Source organism: Rhinolophus ferrumequinum, chromosome 22 (genome assembly GCF_004115265.2).
Source record: "Rhinolophus ferrumequinum isolate MPI-CBG mRhiFer1 chromosome 22, mRhiFer1_v1.p, whole genome shotgun sequence".
Lineage (NCBI taxonomy): Eukaryota > Metazoa > Chordata > Mammalia > Chiroptera > Rhinolophidae > Rhinolophus > Rhinolophus ferrumequinum.
In genome coordinates this window covers 41,626,858-41,645,453 of record NC_046305.1, presented here as the reverse complement: position 1 = coordinate 41,645,453, position 18,596 = coordinate 41,626,858, and the positions used below count along the sequence as shown (strand labels likewise).

Sequence of the window (18,596 nt, the reverse complement as noted above, 5' to 3'; positions counted from 1 at the left end):
TGTAGTCTTGAAGGAGGTGCTGAGGCTTACGGATCTTGCAGCGAGAGCCCTTCCGAAATGCACATTTGAGGGGGTAAAAGAGACCAAAGCCCCAAGATCTTCTCTGCCAACCCTTGTACACACATTCTTTCTGCTATCAACCCACCCTCCCAGGCTCACTGCACACACACCCCAGCCCCACACCTCTCTCTGCTCAAGACGCCCCTCTAAGCCATGCCTCCGCCCGCTGGCTGGCGCCCCTTCCCGGGCTGGCGGCCACGAATCGACTCCAGTCCCCTCTAGATGGAATAGGGTAGGTGCAGGGAGGTGGGCGCTGTGAATCAGAAGGGCAAGGGGAGGGAGTCTGTCGGATGAGCTGAAGGACACAGGGGTTGGAGTGGGGGAGGGTCCAAGGCTGCCGTGTTGTGCCTCCTCTGTGGGAACTCCATGCTCCCCTGATGCGGAACAGAGGGTTGGAGTGGCGTTGTCCGGTTTTGGGAGGATCTAGCTGAGCTGACCAAGATCACCTGTCAGGATGACAGAAGGCTATCTCCGAGCCAGAGCCAGCCCCGGAACTGGGTTTGCAGCATCTCTGCTGATCCGTCTCTCTCCTCCTGAGCACTGCGATCGATACCCTGTACCGCCTCTTCCCAAACCCTGGCTGGATCTTGACTCCATCCATCACTTTGGCTTCTTTTTCTAATGAATATTTTCTATGCTGGAAATGCTGCTACCAGACCTCAGCATAGGGAGATTTCTCATCAGATCTGTCATTTTCCTTGCTAAGGCCTGGAAAATACCTTAATCATCTACCTCTTTCTTCTCAGCTGATAACATTTCTTCCCACTCTCACACAATCGGGACAAAAGCGCGCCCCTCCCCATCACATCAAAAAAGATACACGAATTCTCTTATCCCTCAACCTCTCACACCTCACCCCATATTCATTCCTTCAGCTAAGGGGGAACCGAATTGGAGGCAAATAATTCAAGGTCTGTGACTTCAAGATCTCAGATTTTCTTCTCACCTTCACCCAAGCGAGGTCTAAGTAACTCAAGGATGATCTATGAGGGCAGAGACTCTTAACCTGAGAACCATAGATGATCCCTAGGGGGGTCCAGGAGTCTGGTGAAATCAAATGTAATATTGTGCCCAAGTGTATTTTTCTAGGGAATGTAGGGCATGATTGTCAGAAGGAGAGAGGTGCAAGTTTGTTCAGCAAGTACCTTTATAGTTAAGAAGGCAAAGCATATGGCCCTCAACTCCTGACAGGAAGCTTGTCTGGGTCACAGATGGTAAGAGAACAAATGGAAACAGCATTGTGGAAGCCACTACCTCTCTCGCCTTTTGAGTTTGCTCTCAATTTGCTAATGAGTCTCGGTTACTTTGGACTAATTGATGCCATCAAAAGAGATGTCGCCAGACTGGCAGGAACAGCTCCTCAGTGTGCAGAATCTATTGCTTGAGGTGCAGAGTGGGGAAGAGTGGAATGATATTTTGATGGAAATGTAAATATTTGTCCAACAACTTAAAGTAGGGGGAGGAAGAGAAAAGAAAAATCCCCATAAGGGCTCCAGTCTTGGCTCCTTCATGGCAAATGCTTGAAGCACTGTTTATTCCAATGTGTAATAACAAGCACCAGAAAACAACATGCAACATTCTCCCCCTACCCCTGATCTGCAATCCCGGAAGTTGGAGACCTATGACCATGATAATGGAGAGAACTCATGTTCAGGAAGGGTCATAAGTGGGCACACTGGCAGGGTCAGGGTTTACTAGGGCAAAGGGTAAGTGCCCTGCTTGTTGGCCTCCTGCAGCAGCTGGAGAAACCAGACACCTTCTTCTACCTCTGGCCCCACTAGGCAAAGCCGTGATGCCAGCCCTGGTTGGAGGAGACATGAATCCTATGCGGACAGCCCTGCCCTTGGGCACTTGGCCCAGCCTTCTGGAAGTAATGAAGTGAAGTAGTCTTTCCTTTTAGGGTGGCCAGGGAGAGAGAGGCCATAGCCTAAATCAAGGCTCTTCTGGCTGAGGACAAGCCATCCTCTTGAGGAGAAAGAGCCTTCTCTGCTCTAGGGAAAGTTCTGGGCTAAGAGTCCTTGGCAGGACTTTGTACCCACCCACTCCCCTTTCCCTAGTGAATGGCCAGTTGCTAACTCTGGCCTCCAAATGAGAACACTTTATCCATCACATTTCAAATAAATTATAAATACATACACAGAATCCAAACAAAGTTACAGTAGAAGCTGCTCACAGACCCTCACAGGGGCCAGCTTGAAAAAAAAATGAAAGTCACCCCTTTGTTCTCTGTATCTCTGGAGCTGCAGGCAAAACTGTCTCCCCTTGTCCTTGAGTAACCATGGGGACAGCTCAGGACAGAGAGGTTCAGACATAGAAACAAACATTCTCATCCCCATCTCCTTTTTTCCTTCCTCAAATCCCTTCCCCAAAATCCAAAACAAAACAAAACAAAACACTAGTTCTTTCACTGAAGGACTCTGGAGCAGTTGAGGATGTAAATCTCACACTCCCCCGACGAGTGGGGAAACTCTGACTCAAAGAAGAAACGATTGGCCCAAAGGCAAAGGTCCTGACTCCTGGGTCCCCGGGTAATGCACATATTACTATGAATGATGTTTGGGGAAGTGAGGAGGTTCGAGGGGTTGACTCAGTCCTGAGGAGAGAATGGCACAGGGTACATTCACCGCTGGGGTAATAAGTGGGCTAATTGGCACTGGATTGGACAATGGCTGGATTCTACCTTTTTCGTCCTTCTCTGGGAAGCCTTATGGCGAGGGAAGACTGGAGTGTTGTGAGCTGAGGAGGAGACAGATACCCAGTTAGCATTGACTCTTAGGCCCTGGGGTCTAGAGAGGGACTGAAGGAGGTGTCAGGAAGAGGAGACACACCAAAGACACATATGGAACTGGGTCCCGAAGTGAAGAAGCACCAATAGCGTCGGCCTGCCCTGGACTGGTGTGTGTGTGTGTGTGTGTGTGTGTGTGTGTGTGTGTGTGTGTGTGTGTTGGGGTGGAGGGGCGAGCAGGATAGAGTCTGGGACAAATGAGGAAGCAGGATAGGAATGAGGGCAAAGGGAAAGGGCGTGTCCTTTTGTAAAGGTAAGAAGCGGAAGTATGAAAGAGGGGCCAGAGAAGGAGCAATGAGGTGAGGGTGGGGAAGGTCAGAGAGTAAGGAAGAAATGGGCCCATCCATCCATGTCCTGGGGCTTTGGGGTAACTTAGCCTCGTGATGGTCCTTTGGGCCCTTCCAAAGCCCCTGTTTCAACCCACAAGAAAGGAAGGAAGGCCTGGACAGACTTGGAAAAGGCTCTTGAATGCCTCAGACCCAAGAGGCTGGGGAAGGGAGATGGGCAGAGGTGTTCCATGGGGGAGGGCTGAGATGGAGATGCTCCTAAACCCCACGTGTTGTGTCCCAAGTGTGAGACCAAGCCCAAGAAGGAGGTAAGGGAGGAAGGTAAGGAGTTTCTAGGGCCAGTACGAGTTCAGGGTGTTGGTGGAAAGTGCCCCAGCCTGGAGGGGCGGGAAGATTGAGGGAATAGAAGAAACTGATTCCGGCAAGTTTCCTGGCTTTAGTTTCTTGAAGTTTCAGCTCAGTTGAAATTTATCTGCTCCCCACTGAGTCTATGCCTCATCAGGACTCCCTGAAGACTGTTTTCCAGGCTCGTGGGCCTCCCTAGTTCACACATGGTGGGCTCTGTGCGCAAGAAGAAGCCTGAGGAGTGGGAAGCATACTGAGCTTGGGCTGTTTGGAAATCAGTGCAGACAGAGGGCCTGGAGGGCAGTCACTGAAGAGGGGTCACTAAACCACTTGTGGGCCCTCCCTGCAACGGACCAAGGAGGAGGCTGCCAGCCAATTTCCCCTCCCCCCACTTTTATTGAGGCTGGACAGGTTGATAGAAGTGGCTGCTAGGAACCAGTCCAAGGACTCTGGTCCCCTGCCCCCAACCCTTGCCTGCAGCAGAGGCTGTGAGGGTCCGTACAGCCCCAAGAAAGATGCCTGGGTCCAGGCAGTAGACAAGCACTGAGTTCCTGCCATCTGGGACTCCAGCAAAAGGAGGGATAGGAAGCCACTGGGAGGGCTGTCGAGGTTTCTGACAGCTGATACCTGCCCATCCATCGATGTCTCAAAGCTCAAAACCCAGAATAATGGGGGAGGGGAATTAGAGGAGGAAGAAGAGGGAGGTCCTGGAAGCCGGAGGTGGTTGAAGAGGTGCCGTCCTGTTCGGGAGTAGCCAGGTGGGGGCCGCTTACTGCTTCTCCACAGCTCCCTGCTCAGCCGCGCTCTCCTGGCTGGGGCCCTGGCCCTGGTCCTGGTTCTGCCCATGCCATGGGGTCTCCTTGAACACAAACCAACAGTTCCCAGCCCACAGGAAGAAGTTGATAAAGCCGAAGAGCTGCAAAGACATCAGGAGAGTTTGTGAGAAGAGTAATGGAGTATCAGGGGAACAGGGAGGGGAGTACCTGTGCGGGGGCGACGAAGGAATGCAGAGGTACAGAGGGCTCCAAAGACTAAAAGACCGAGAACTGGATATTGAGGCGGAGTTCAAGGCCATCACCTGCTAAGTGGTTCTTTAGTGAACGTGTCTAACTCTGTGTACAGCATGCACCCACGCTGTGGCTTGGTCACTAAGAGAATCTGGCCCCTGGAGTGGAGCATCCTGCAAAGCACAGCCAAGGAGCAAGGGCTGTTAGTAGCGCTTCCCACAGCACAAGGGGGACCCTGTTCCCAGAGCCTTGCGCAGGTGGGTGTGGCCAGAGCTGTCCAAGGTGCTCCTTCCGGAGGGCCAGGGACCCCGCCAGAGCTATAGTTAAATATTTATTCGAAATGTTTAAAAACCTATCAGCGGGAAGTATTTAGGTGGAAATGTACTGATGTCTGCAATTAACTTTGAAATCCATTAAAAATAAGATGGATTGACAGATGAAGAGAGGCAGGTAGATACATGATCAAGCGAATGCAGTAAAATGTTAATGGTACAGGCTAGGTAGTGAGTACGTGGCCGTGGGTGTTCGTTGTACAATCCTTCCAACTCTGCTGTATATGTGAAAATTTTTACAATAAAATGTGGTGGATAAAACCTATCAGCAGTGTTCCAGCAAGGTCGAGGGGCTGCCTGGTGTGCCAGCCATTAAACCCTTCAGTTACTGGGCCTTCAGGGAGGTTCAGGCCGTTTTCAGCGCAGGCCTGAGGTGGTTGGGATGAGAGAGGGGCATTTGACAAGCTTGAGGCCACAGCTATTTACCAACTGATATGTAAACAGTCCAACTGGGGTGGTCAAAACTGTGCAGACCAGCTGGACCCACCGTGGCCCAAAGGCCTTTTCTAGTCTGGAGGCCTGAGTGACAATGAGCCCCTTCTCACTCACCCTGGGCCTGCTCCCAACTTTAAGCCCAGCCACAGCCCTGTGCTCCCCCTTCACACACACATATGGTAAAGAGGCAGGAGGAGTGGGAGGCAGTCACAGACAGCAAGCCTGGAGGTGGGGAAAAAAGAAGGGAAATGGGAAGGCAGTGTGCAGAAGAAGGAAGAGACAGGAGGCTAAGGCTAAGTGGCCCTCAGTGCCCCACCCCCTGTCCCAAAATGTCTTCTCAGGGTCAGCTGGGGGTCAGCAGCCAGCAAGAGGCACAGGGGGCAGTGGTTCCAGGTGCAGGGGATACCGGCTGTGGGGACACCTCTGTTCTTCTCAGAGCCTGCTGCTAGGACTAGCTTGGGAAGCTGGGACCTCTTCAGTGACCACAGGTCTCACCACAGAGATGTTGGCCAGTCCCATGGAGGGTGTGGCCCCGGCACTGCACTCTACTTCATCTCCATGGCACACGGACATGGCTGCAGTCAGGCTGGATGGCTGTGTTGCCCCCTTGACGTCAGTCAGGCCCTTGCCCCAGGCAGCTGCTGCCACCAGCCAGAAGAAAGTGAAGGAGACAGTCACACAGAAGTCCTGGGAGGAGCAGAGGGACAGGAAATGCAATCATACCCCATGATTCCCCACTTCTTTTCCTCTTGCCATAATGCATTGGGGTCCTGGGGTCCCAGGACAGGTGCCTCTTTCTATCCTACCCAACACCTAGCACCTCAGGGAGCCCAGATTGTCCTAGAGAATCTGTTCACTGTCACCAAAGGAATTCTGCCACCGGGGGCTACACCCTGGCCATGCCCTCAGAACTGAGGTCAAGGAACAGTGTACCAGGGCATCTGCTAGTCAGCGTCACTCCAAAACCCAAGTGGGCTAAACTCCCCAATCTCCCTTCCCAGCCTTTCCTTTTTCAAAAAAAATTTTAATGGGTTTTTCTTTTTTTTATTTATTTTTCAATTACATTTGTCATACAATACTATATTAGTTTCAGGAGTACAGCATAGTGTTTAGGCATCCCAGCCTTTCCTTTGATCACCACTGCTCAGCTACAACTGGTGGCAGAGCGAGGGCAGACTGCAGAAGACAAACAGGGTCCCCTAAGGCACCCCTTCCACCTTGCATGCCTGGGATAGGGAGAAAGTAAAGTGGGGATAATATTAATAATAGCTAACACTTAGTGAGGCTAACTATATACCAGATATTTTACATACATTTTAATTTTATCTCCCCAGAGGCTGTGAGATAGGTACTATTTTACTCCCATTTCATAGCTGAGGAAACGAGGTTTAGAGAGGTTAGGTAGCTTTTCCAAGAGCATACAGCTAGTAGGGGACAGTGCCAGGATTTGAACTCAGGTAGTGTGACTCCGGAGCCTGCTTCTTGGTGCTATTGTGCCTTCCTTGAGCAGAGCAAGCCATGGGAAGTTAGTAGAGGCAGAGTCCTGAGACGTGGGCCTTCTGCTGGCCTGAGGAACTGTGGGAGCTACAGCACCTGAAGGGACCAACAGCAAAGAGCTGGAAAGGAAATTCAGGAGGCCCCACATATGGGTGTCAGGGACCCAGCAAAGCCACCATGTTTGTTCTCGCCTCCAGCTCTGACCTCAGCCTCAGAATGTAGGTCTCCTCAGTTTCTCCCCCCAATACTTTCTGGCCTGTGCCCACTCACCACCAGTGGGAAGCGCCTGTTCTCCGTGTAGAGGTTGTGGAATCGCAGGTAGAAGACCAGCGCAGCCATGGTGTAGAAGAAGGAAAAGATGCCCAGGGTCACGAAGAACTCGGCGGGGGCAGAGAAGTCTCCCAGGAGGTGCATGGTCTTGGAGTTGGGGTCACTGTCGTCACAGAGGGGCATCTCATACTGGACCCGGTTCAACCTGCAGGTGGCAGGGGAGGCCACCTTGAGTTCAGGGCAATCATCTGCCTGCTGAGGGGTGGTCTGAGCTCGTTCTCACCCTAGGACTCTTACAGAGCCAAGACGGGGGCGTGCCGGGAAGCGTGTTTCTGGAGGGAACCTTGCACTCAAGACAGGAACTTCCCTGGAATTCTGGTCAAACCCTGCCTCCCATTCAGCCACCCCCCCCATACTCATCCACGCTGCCCAGATATGGTGACCATGTGTTTCCCAGTATCTCCAGGGCCCTTTAGGTTACAACCACAATATCTATAGTTCATCTATTTCTGGGATCCAAACCACCAGGGAGATCAGCTTCATTCTGCTCCAGAGAAGGCGCAGGCCGCAGTGACCAAGTTAAGGTTGGAATCAGCCATTCTCAGGCCTACGTTAGGCCCTTCAGTGAGACAATTGGACAAAACAAAGAGAAAAACAAAACACCCTAGTATATATAAGAGACAGTTCATCTAACTTGGCTGCTCCTTCTGAAAAGGTGAGAATGTCCTGATTCTCCTCTGAATACCTGAAGCTCTCAAATACCCAGGAAAGACTATCTTCTCCTACCTCCTGCTCAGGTGTGCCTCCTTGTATTCTGGTGGTATCAGATATGCACCCCCATCAACTCTTTGGGATTTAAGTAATAACAAACATCCTTACCTTCAAGGCGGGGCAGAGGATGCCGAGGCTCTGGGGGACCTACCCAACTTGCCCAGACTCCCATGAGCCTCCAGCCCAAGCTGCATGGGTCCTTTCCGTAGGAGCTGTCGTTACCTGCTATTGGTTCTCTATGGACTGGAACACTTATAAGAATGGTCTGAGTTTCCCTCATATTTTTTTCTGGTCAGTGTGTCTGAAATTCCTAAAGGGCAGGAAGGACCCAAGTCCGGAGGGGCACACCGCGAATGGACTATAGGTTTCTGGAGGAGGAAGAGACCTAGCAGGTCCCGCCGATCCAGTGAGAGAGGTTGTGTGGGGTCAGGATCGATTCCTGCTCACCTGAAGGGATAGCCGAATGAGACAATGATGGAGCTCACGTCCTTGGCTTCGTTGTTGCAGCGAACCATTGCTCCTGTCTCCCCGCTGTAGGAGCCGCAGCACCCGAAGGCGAAAATAGCAAAAAGCTGAGGAAGAGTGAAGCGCCTTTGAGTGTCAGAAGGCCACGGCTGGCCAAGGTACATCCCTTCAGAACCACCCTCTGACTCTCAGCAGGTGCACCTATGGGGTGGGGGCAGCATTCCCTTTGATCAGGTTCCTCCTGGGCTGGGACCCATGACTTCCATTCATCTTTCAGCCTCACGGTGCTGTATTCACTGCACAGGGTGCTGGACCAAATGGCCAAATGGATAAAGGTGACTTTGAGTGGTGTCTGGGAGGGAGATGATGAGAGAGGAAATGGACAGTTTCTAGGTCTCCTCACTGGATGTGACATTCGGGATCACAGGTAGCCTCCTTCGGATGATGATTAGCCCAAATCAATTTAGGCTTTTGGAAACTTCTAGCTCAAAGCTGGACTTGACTTTGCTCCCCAAGGGAGAAGTACCCTGGAAATAGATTCCCCTGTCCCAACCTAGATCTGGCACGCATGAAATTCTTTCTATTTCTCCTCTGAAGCCGTCATTGAACCCTGTCATTCATTGCCTTGGTGCTAACTTTGACTGGCTTCCTGCCTCAGCGGAGGTGTCTTTAGAGGGGACAACTTCTGCCAAGCCTTCAGAAGGGGCAGGGGCCATGCTGCTGTCCCATGGTACCGCCAGCCTAACCCCACTTCCCCCAAAGGCACCTTTCCTTTCAGCAATAGTGCTGTCCGCTGACAGTCCTGGCTCAAGCCCAGAGAAAAGCACCCTCCACTTGCCTCCACTGCTTTCCCAGTGGTGTCTCCCTTTGTAATCTGTTGATGCTGCTACTTCTCAGGGTTTAGAACCAGAGGGGTTTCAGGTCACTTGAATTATTTTCCTCTCATTTTACTAAACCTCCTCTCTTGAGTGAAATGCAATTCCCTCATCTTATGATTTTCAAATCTCTTTCCGGGAAAACACACTTCGATTAGAAAAGGAGGTGATAAGTTGGAATTCCTTATCCTCCCATATCATCTTTCAGGCCCATGTCCTTGGCTCATACGTGATGTAACTATTCTTATTTAGCAGGGAGCTTATTCTCTAAATTGTTCATTTTCTGTATGTTCCTCTGTGGCTTAGTGTCTCAGACATTAAGCATCTAGAAGAAAGCTAATCCACACCCCAGTCCTGCATCCAGAGTTTAGAACAGAGTTGTGTGCGTATTTTTTGGCTAATGCTCAAGAGGGTCCTGGAATGAAAAGAGACCGGAATTAGGAGTCTGGAAATCTGGCTTCTAGTGCTGGCCCTGTCACAAGTTAGCCGGGTGGCCTCTAGTAAGTCGCTCTGCTCTCTGAGTCTGTTTCCTCACCAGTAAAATGAGGGGTTTGGAGTAGGCAATCTGGAGGCCTTTTCCAACTCTGCGATTCTCTCACTTTCTGAGGGTAATGCTATTAGTGTGCTCTTGGCCGGGCTTGCCAGCAGCTGCACTCAGCCCCCGGGTGGTGTCTGGTGCCACGGCCCCCCCGCATTGCCTGGCCAGGCACATCTCTGTGCTGGAGCCAGACCCTCCTTCCGCCCCCTTTAAAGGTCATAAGGGGCACCTTTCTCTTTCCAGGAGGTTTCTATCAGACAAATAAGAATTGTGTCCATTAGAAAGATGTCCAAGAAAGGAAATAGTATAACCTCTCTCCAATGCCTAACCAACCTCCTCATCTGACTTAAATTTACCAGGCTGCTGTAGGGCCCTGGGGACTCATCTTCCTGACAGAGCTGGAGAGAAGTCACCCAAAGCCTCTGCATTATGACCCTGTACATACTTCAAGTCGCCTACCTGGCGTCACAATGGAACTTCTCTAGCTCTTCCTCAGAGGAATTCTCTACTCTTTTGTCAGCTCTGTGATTCTCTGATTCCTCTGAAGAGTTTCTTTATTCCTCTTAGCTTCTGGTGTCCAACTGGACATAATTAGGGTGTCACATTCTAGGAAGGGCAGCACAGTTGGATATATTTTTACCTGTTGGCAATTAGTCAGTGAATGGCTGTACACAGGTTCCTTAAGAACGCAGGTATTCCTACCTGGGGGCAGGGAACGCTCAGTTATGGAGCCTTCTCTCTGACACCGGCACTCTCTTGACAGACACTCCTGAACATCTTCAGAAAGATGACATTTGCTGAGCGACTAGTATGTACCAGGCACTCGGCTCTGGGGACCAGTACTTACCAGTGAACAAAAGAGAAAACAGTCTCTGTGCTGTGGAGCTCAGACCCTAGAGCTGTCGTATCCACAACAGTTGCCACTAGGCAAGGGTGCCCATTTAAATTTCCATTAATCCAAATTAAATAAAATTTAAAATTCGCGGGCTCCGTCACGCTAGCCACATTTCAAGTTCTCAACAGCCACATGGGCTAGCAGGGGCCATACTGGACAGCCCATTAGAGAACTCTTCCATGATCATCAAAAGTTCTGCTATGTCTACGTGATATCTCGAGGTTCTAACAATCCTGAACCCTGCTTTATGATTCCTTTATAATCAAAATAGACCCACAATAACTTTAGTCTTAACTGTATTCTATTCTGATTCTTTGAAAGCCAAGACTCTCTAAACACTTTATATAACTCGTTCTTAACCAGAATATATAATTAAATCTGAACATCACACAGTGAAATAGTGCCAGATGACAGAAAGTTTGCTCTAAGTGGACGAAGGGCGAAATCTGAGGGGAATCTCACAGGTTCACAGAGCAGCAGAGCAAAAAAAAGGATCTCAGAGCTTATCAAATGCCACAGTCTCATTACATAGAGGTGGAAACTCAAGTCCCAAAGGATTGAGTGCCTTTCCCAAGGTCATATTTAGCCAACGTGAGGTCCAGGCTTAGGATTTGCATATCCTGATACCCTGTCCAGTGCTCTTTCTACTGCATTCATCCATTAATCAAGTTATTGAGCGTCTACTTTGTGTCAGGTGCTGGAGACATGAAGATGAATGAGACCAATCCCTACTCTCAAGAGTTTACAACCAGAGAGGAGAATGTCAGGCTCAAACAAACAAACAGCAAAAAACAAAACCTTGCTTCACAGAGTTATTAGGGCCAAAAAAAGAGATCTCTACTATGTGCAGCGAGGATTATAAGGAGGGAGGGAGTAGTTCTGCACCTGGGATGAAGGAGCAGAGAGACACCCTCTCCCAGCCCCCTCCATCTTTCTGCACCAACTTTGCTTTCTTTCCTAACTGTGCCAGGTGACTGAGCCACAGAGAAGAGCTGGAAAGAACTGAAACCACCCCTGTCACCAAGTACAAGTCTCTGAGTTGAGTAAACTGCTCAGAAAAGACAGGAACGAAGGCGAGATAGAGTCCTTGGGACAAGGGGGGATCTCTGGAGTTCTGGTGCCAAGCAGTCTCCCTCCTCTGGAACCTGCATTGCTGGGGACAGCGATGGTCTTCACTGCCCGCCTCCTCCTCCTCCTGCCCCTGCATCTCTTTTGGAAGATATCAGAATAGCCTTGCCCATTTTAAGGCTGAGTCTCCACTTTGGTGCTGACGTGCTTGTCGGGGATAACCTGTGTCAGTCCTGAGAACACTAACATCCCCAGTTAAGGCAGGGCACAACGAAGACAAGTTCTGCCCCCAAAGCCTGCTCCCACAATTACCTCATCGACTTATGGACTCTGCTGGTGTACTCTCACATTTCCCACACTTACCGAAATAGGGGATTTTCATTACACAGACCCCCAGAGTCAAATAAGTGACTTTAGCACCTCAAAGGTGAATTGTTGATTAGGACACCCCCCGTTAATGATACTATGATTCTTAAGGGAATAGCAACTGAGTAATCCAGAAGATTCTTTTGTACTTTACCCTTAAAGTGAGGATTTGGCAGTGACATTTGAATAATCTCACCAAAGGACAAGTCTAGCTGACAGTTTGCATAAGGGGGAAAGTTAAGTGTCAGGGGAGGTTTGAGAATAGAAGGGAAAGGGACCAACACTTACAGAATACCTCCTGGACTGCCAGACTTGCCATGGTCTTCTTGAATGCTCAGATGCTTTACAGATAGTACCTCCTATAATCCTCCCAGTGAGGCCATGTGATAGATCTTACCCTCACTTACAGATGAGAAATCGAGGCCCATAAAGTTTCATCACTTACCCTAGGTTCCACAGCTAGAAAGCAGAGGAGATGGGATTTAAACCAAAGCCCATCCGACCTCAAAGTCTGCTTTTTTCTCTTTTAAAAAAACTAGTTTTCCAACAGTTGGTCTATGCACGTTATTTCACTAGCTTAGTATAGACTTTGTGAGACCAGAATTGGAATTGAGGTGAGATTAGTTAATTTTTGAATTTCACAAAGATGCTGTAAGCCAAGCTCCTGGCTAGTAAAAGAATGAAAGATTAACATTACTTTCTTCTTATCAGGATTGCAGTAAAAAGTTTTCAATAATCATTACAATAACTGCAAGATTTATGCCTCCCCCGGCCCTACCCCCCACCCCTTTTCCAGTCAGGAGAATTTGATCCCTCCAAGCAGGAAATGAGTGAAACTTCCCAAGTGACATTTCCCCTGTCATTTCTGGTGCTGTGTACTTTTATATTAGCTCATCTGCAAATATTCAAGGCAAGTAAAACTCACGCTCTGAATTTAGGTTACGAGGATGGTAGTAAAAGCAAATCGAGTCTCCTTACGAGGCTGCCCTTCAAATGAAGGCTGAGCTGAGAGTCCAGCCCTGGATCCCTGGATTGAACATTATGAGAGAGAGGTGTATCTTCTCTCTAAGAAGTTGATGATCATAAAAATCAAACAGGTCTTGACTCTTAGAGATCAGTGCTAAGCCTGAGAAGAGACTGCATCACTTCCCTACGCATCGTTTTGTGCAGCCTTTATAGAAATGTTGTGGGTACTGGGGGCCAGGGGTGGGGGAGGGGATGCGAAAAGGATAGAGGGTTGAAAAAGGAAGCTTTTCAAAATCTCCCCATGGAAGATGATTCCATGGTCTAATAACCTCATTGTTCTCCTAGTCCCTTGACAGTATTTCTCAATTTTCCCTTAGATCCATTTGTCTAGTTTAATGATAAAATTGTACTCTTACATTTCAGGCTCTGCTCCTCCAGATTGCTCATAATGGTTCCCTAGTTCTGAATGGCAGTCACATAGAGCCTTAATATCATTCTGATATGGCCCCCTCTGGTACCCAGGTGGTGGGTCACAACAGGAAAGTGGGGGGAGGTGAAAGAGCTCAGTCAGCAGTCTGTCCAACTGTTCTTGAGGCAGTAGGGAGAGTGGAAAGTCCCCACCAGGTCCCAGAGTTTGCACTTGGAAGCTTTCCAACTTGGCCTGTAGCCCCAGTCAGGGTCTCAGATATCTCAGCGATAACCCCAACTGCATTATTGCCCCTGAATTCCAGATTTGATGATTCTCATCCAAACAGTGATTTAAGAGTCCGTGACACGGTGCTAAGTCCTGTCTCCAGTGAGTTAAAAGCCTTTTAAAACTCAATCCTCTTCAGTATTAATGGTAACTTATTCCATAGCTGAATTCTGTGCTAAAAGCACATTAATAAGTTATTCACACACCATTTGGTGTGTGGATAGTCTAACTTCAAGCTCTTCTGGGATAGTACACTAAATGCTCCCAACAAGTCTTTATGATTTAAAAGAGTGACTGCACCTGTCCACATGCCTTATACCCAGGAGGCCTTGGGCACTGGGAAGGACAGACAGCATACCACTGTCGCAAAGTACCAGTGAGGCAAGGAGATTGTGTTTACCCTAGACCCTTATGGGGGAAACTGAGGTTCTGGGTGAGGATTTCTCACCTCAAGGTCACAAGCTAAGTTGAATGAATGGCAATATTCTAGAATGCCAATCCATTTATAGCAGAAGGGGATTGGTGTGATCAACACTTGAATAATGTTGGAAACTGAGGTCCAGAGAAGTGACTTGCCCAAGCTCACATAGCTGAAAAGGCAGGTCGAGGACTGGAACGTAGAACCCCGGCTTCCCAGCCCAATGTTCTTATTCTACAAGCCGCATTGTGGCCATACTGTGATTTTTACTCTTAATTTTTTTCTTTTATTTAATCCTAGAGCCATGAACTCCACTCATTCATTCATCCACCCCCTCAGTCAGTTACAGGAACCCAGATTACTCTAGTGACTTCAAAAGGGCAACAGCCAGCTGGGGGACACTGTGCCCTGAGTCCACCTCCAGGATCAGTCAGGTCCTGATGGGTTTGGTTGTGGGATGGTTTCCATCACCTGCCTCTTTCCCTCCTCTGTCCTCCGCGGCTTTCCTCATCCCCCTTGTCCTCTGCCCCCTCCCGACACCGAGGAGTGGTATGTGCAGGATCAGAGTTCTGGAAAGGTTACACCCGAATCCTCTCGCCCGGGTGAAATGTGAGCGCCCTGGGCAAGGGCTCCTTGCACATAGAAGGAACGAATCCCGGACTCCGCATGCCTCGCTTCTCACCCTCCAGCCACCAAGTGCTGGAGCAGCAGCCCCAGCCCGCCCCTCCCCCGCCCACCTGTCGCCGCCCCCCACCCTCCCACCGCGACCGGCCGCAGGACCTCCCCGCCCCCCCACTCTGGCCACATTGCTTCGGGTCAGCGTCACAGCCCAGGCTCCCGAAATAGCCCGCGGCCAGGACAGCGACTCACCCACTGGAGAACTTTGATGAAGCCCAGCGGCTCCTCCAGCCGCCGCCAGCGCAGCCCCACTAGCAGGCGGTCCACCTGCGAGACAGGCGGGCCGGGGGTCAGTGTGGTGGGGGACCCCGGGAAGGCGCTGCTCCACCTCCTCCCACCCACACTAGGGAAAGGGGGCGGCATAAGCGGGTAGAAGGGGAGTTGAGAGAGCCCCAGAGGCTCGAGGGGAGTACCTGCTGGCGCGGCGACTTGTCCGCCGGGCGACTCGAGCTCTCCGTCGAGGACATGCTGGCGCAGCGGGGCCGGGGCGCGGCGCTGGGGCTCGGCTCCCTCGCCCGGAGGCTGCGGGGTCGGCGGTCGAGCTGGGGGCTGCTGGCCCACGGTGGGGCACGCGAGCGGTGGCGGAGCGCTAGCGGCCGGCGGTGGCCCGGGATCCAGGCTGGCGAGGTGGGTCGCGGGGGCGCTGCTGCTCGCTCTCGCCGAGGTCACGGCCGCCGCGCTGCCCCTGCGGCTGCAGAAAGCCCCCGAGCCCGATTCAAACTTCTGTCAAACTCGACAGCGAACTTGGCAGCCGAGTCACGTGGCGTGCTCTCGGGAACCCTCCTCCCGCCCCCCGCTTCCCCGTCTGCCCGCAGGGCGCCTTAAAGGGACCCGTGGCCTCCGTGGGCAGCTGGGCCACAAGGGGGCTCCAGTTCTTTGCCAGAAGCTTTCAGGGCCGATCCCACGGCTGCTCCAACCCACTGCCAAAGTCCGGCACTAGCCTGGCTCTCTGGGATGCACCTGTTCCTAGCTTATCTTTCCTTATTTCCCTTCTTCGTCGTGTTTCTCTTCTTCCACACCACAATACTCAGAAACTTAAGGATTTTCGTAAGATAGTGTCAGTGCTGAAATAAGGTTTTAAACCTTACGGTTAACAAACCACTTGCTTTCAAAATCTTTGAGAGCCGGTACAGATGAAAAGGGCAATAGAATACACATTGCTCACTTTTTATTCGGTCTAGTTAGGCGTTGCTTTGAATTTTTTTAAACAACAAAATGCATTTGTATGTAACGATTTAAAAGTTATTAATCTTTTAAAGGTATAAACTCAACGTCCTTTAAAATAGCCATCACTGTTGAAATGAGTGAAAATAAAGTCTGAGGAACAGGGGGTGCAGAGAATGTCATTTGTATTGAAAAGTTGACGTTGTTGCATCATGATCGACCTTAAATCGGTCTCTAACTTTCCAAAAGTGTTCGGCAGGAGCCTCCAGTGAACAGCCATGAATTTTACACATTTGGGGTTACCGGGGTGTAAATGGAAGGAGTGAAAGGTTAAGAGATTTGTCCAAGGTCACGGAGTGAGCCAGCAGGCGGTGCCAGGAGGGGAGAACCCGCCCTCGCCTCACATCCATCTCCTCAGTTATTCTGGGAGGTCTCCTCCGGTACTTCACAAGGACTGTGTTTTGAACAAACGTTTACATATTGTTAATCAATTCATTCCCCCCACTGAGTAAGTGCCTTTCTAAGGTTGGGGTAGGAGGGAGTGGCTGGGATCAGATCACCTGGACTTGATGGAAACTTCTCCCGGTAGGTTGCCATGAGAATCTAGGCTAAATAAGGAACAACTGAGTCCCCAATTCAGTTCTTAATACATTATTCTGTCGTCTTAGTTTCCTTTTCTATGGAATAAGGATATTAATTTCTGTCCTACTTACTGCATAAGGTCATCGTGAGGGTTAAGTGGTGCAATGTGTGTAAATGCCCACACTACACAAATATAAAATAATACTTCTTACCAATGTCTACAACACTATGCATACAGAATACAACATAATCAGAAAAGAATCAGAATAAGACAGCAAAAATCCACATACCCACCAACCAGGCTTGTTAACACTTTGCTTTGTTTGTCTCACCTCCATTCTTTCAAAGCAAAACGAAAATTGTATATAAAATCAAGTCTGCTTGTACCTTCGAATCATTCCCTCCCTCTCTCCTTTCTCCCCAGAAGTAACCACTATCCTCTGCTGAATTTGTTTTCTATCAGCTTCATGCATATTTTAACACTTGTACTCTCTATATAACTATATATAGAACCAATACATAGAAATTCACTACAGTACTATTTTTCAGATTGTTTTAAACTTTATCTAAATATTATGTTTTAGGTAACCTTCTTAAACTTGCTTTTAAGTTAATGTTGTGTTTATGAGAGTCATCTAGCCTGACATATGTACCTTTAGTTAGTTCATTTTAGTTACATAGAATTCCACAACATACCTAGACCACAGTCACAGTGTACTTACTAATTCTCATATTGATGGACATTTTGGTTATTTCCAAATATGTACTCTTCCACACAGTGCTGCATGGAACATGTACACATCTCCTTGTGCACATGTGCATAAGTTGCTACACAGTACTGAATTTCCAAATTTCATTTTGTTTTGATTTTCTTAAACACAAAGGTAAAAAAATAAAATTTTATGATCCATTATATAAACTGAAACAAAAGTTTTACAAAACATTCTCATATTTGCTATTCCATCTCATTTAAAAAAATTTCTGGTCATCCAAACATAGATCCTGCTTTTGGGGGTCTAAAGTTTATAATTTGAGGGAACTCTTTAGAAAAAGAATACAAAATTATAAATAAAAAATTAGTAACCAGGCTTTGGAAAAAGGTTTGCAAGTGAGAGGGCCTGAAACAAGCTTCATTAGTTTTAGAGTAAATATCCCTCTGAGTAGACATACTAGATTGATTTAATGGTTCACTAATAATAGGTCTCTATAAGCAGTTTGATAAAAATTACTCCATATCTAAAAATGAGCTAGCTAAGTCTTAAGATGTGAACATTTCAACTTTGAGTTTTGATAAATGTATATATCCATGCAATCACTACCATGATCATGACATAGAACTTTGCCATCATTCCAAAGAGCTCCCACTTGCCAATCCCTAGGCAACAACTAATCTGCTCTGTCATTATAAATTAGTTTTGCTTTTTCTGGCATTTCAAATAAATGGAATTATGCACTATGTACTCTTTTGTGTCTGACTTCATTCACTCAGCATAATGATTTTGAGATTCATCCATATTGTTGCACTTATCAGTAGTTTGTTCCTTTTTGCTATTGAATAGCATTCCATCATATTATGAAATATTATCCATCACAGTTTGTTTATCTATTCACCTGCCAAAGTATATTTATGTTGTTTCCCTCTCTCTCTCTCTCTCTCTCTCTCTCTCTCTCTCTCTCTCTCTCTCTCTCTCAATCCCTCTCTCTCACTTTGCTACGAGTAGAGCTGCTATAAACATTCTTGTATAGGTTTCTGAGTACACATAAGCATTTATTCCTAGGGTGAGTACCCAGAAGTGGGATTTCTAGGTTATATGTAAATAAATGTATGTTTATACGAAACTAGAAAACTGTTTTCAAGAGTCTCTGTGCCATTTTGCTTTCCCATCAATGAAGTGTTCTAGTTGTTTTGCATCTTTTCTAGCACTTGGCATTATTAGTTATTGTTTTTTTAAGCCATTCTAAAAGTATGTAGTGGTAGCCCATTGTGGTTTTAATTTGCATGTCCCCAATGGCTAATGATGTAAACATCTTTTAATGTGCTTATTTGCTACCTGTGTATCTTCTCTGATGTAAACATCTTTTAATGTGCTTATTTGCT

At 48.5% G+C, this 18,596-nt stretch overlaps 1 protein-coding gene across 1 annotated transcript; it reads right to left on the bottom strand.

Moving 5' to 3' along the window:
• Positions 1-67: 67 nt before the first annotated feature.
• Positions 68-15,488, bottom strand: SYPL2 (synaptophysin like 2). The gene is made up of 6 exons (XM_033094108.1): positions 15,166-15,488; positions 14,945-15,019; positions 8,237-8,361; positions 7,019-7,223; positions 5,747-5,938; positions 68-4,393 (listed from the first exon to the last, which is right to left on the bottom strand). The coding sequence occupies exons 1-6, from the start codon at positions 15,217-15,219 to the stop codon at positions 4,247-4,249; spliced, it is 798 nt and encodes a 265-aa protein (XP_032949999.1). The 5' UTR covers positions 15,220-15,488; the 3' UTR covers positions 68-4,246.
• Positions 15,489-18,596: the final 3,108 nt, after the last annotated feature.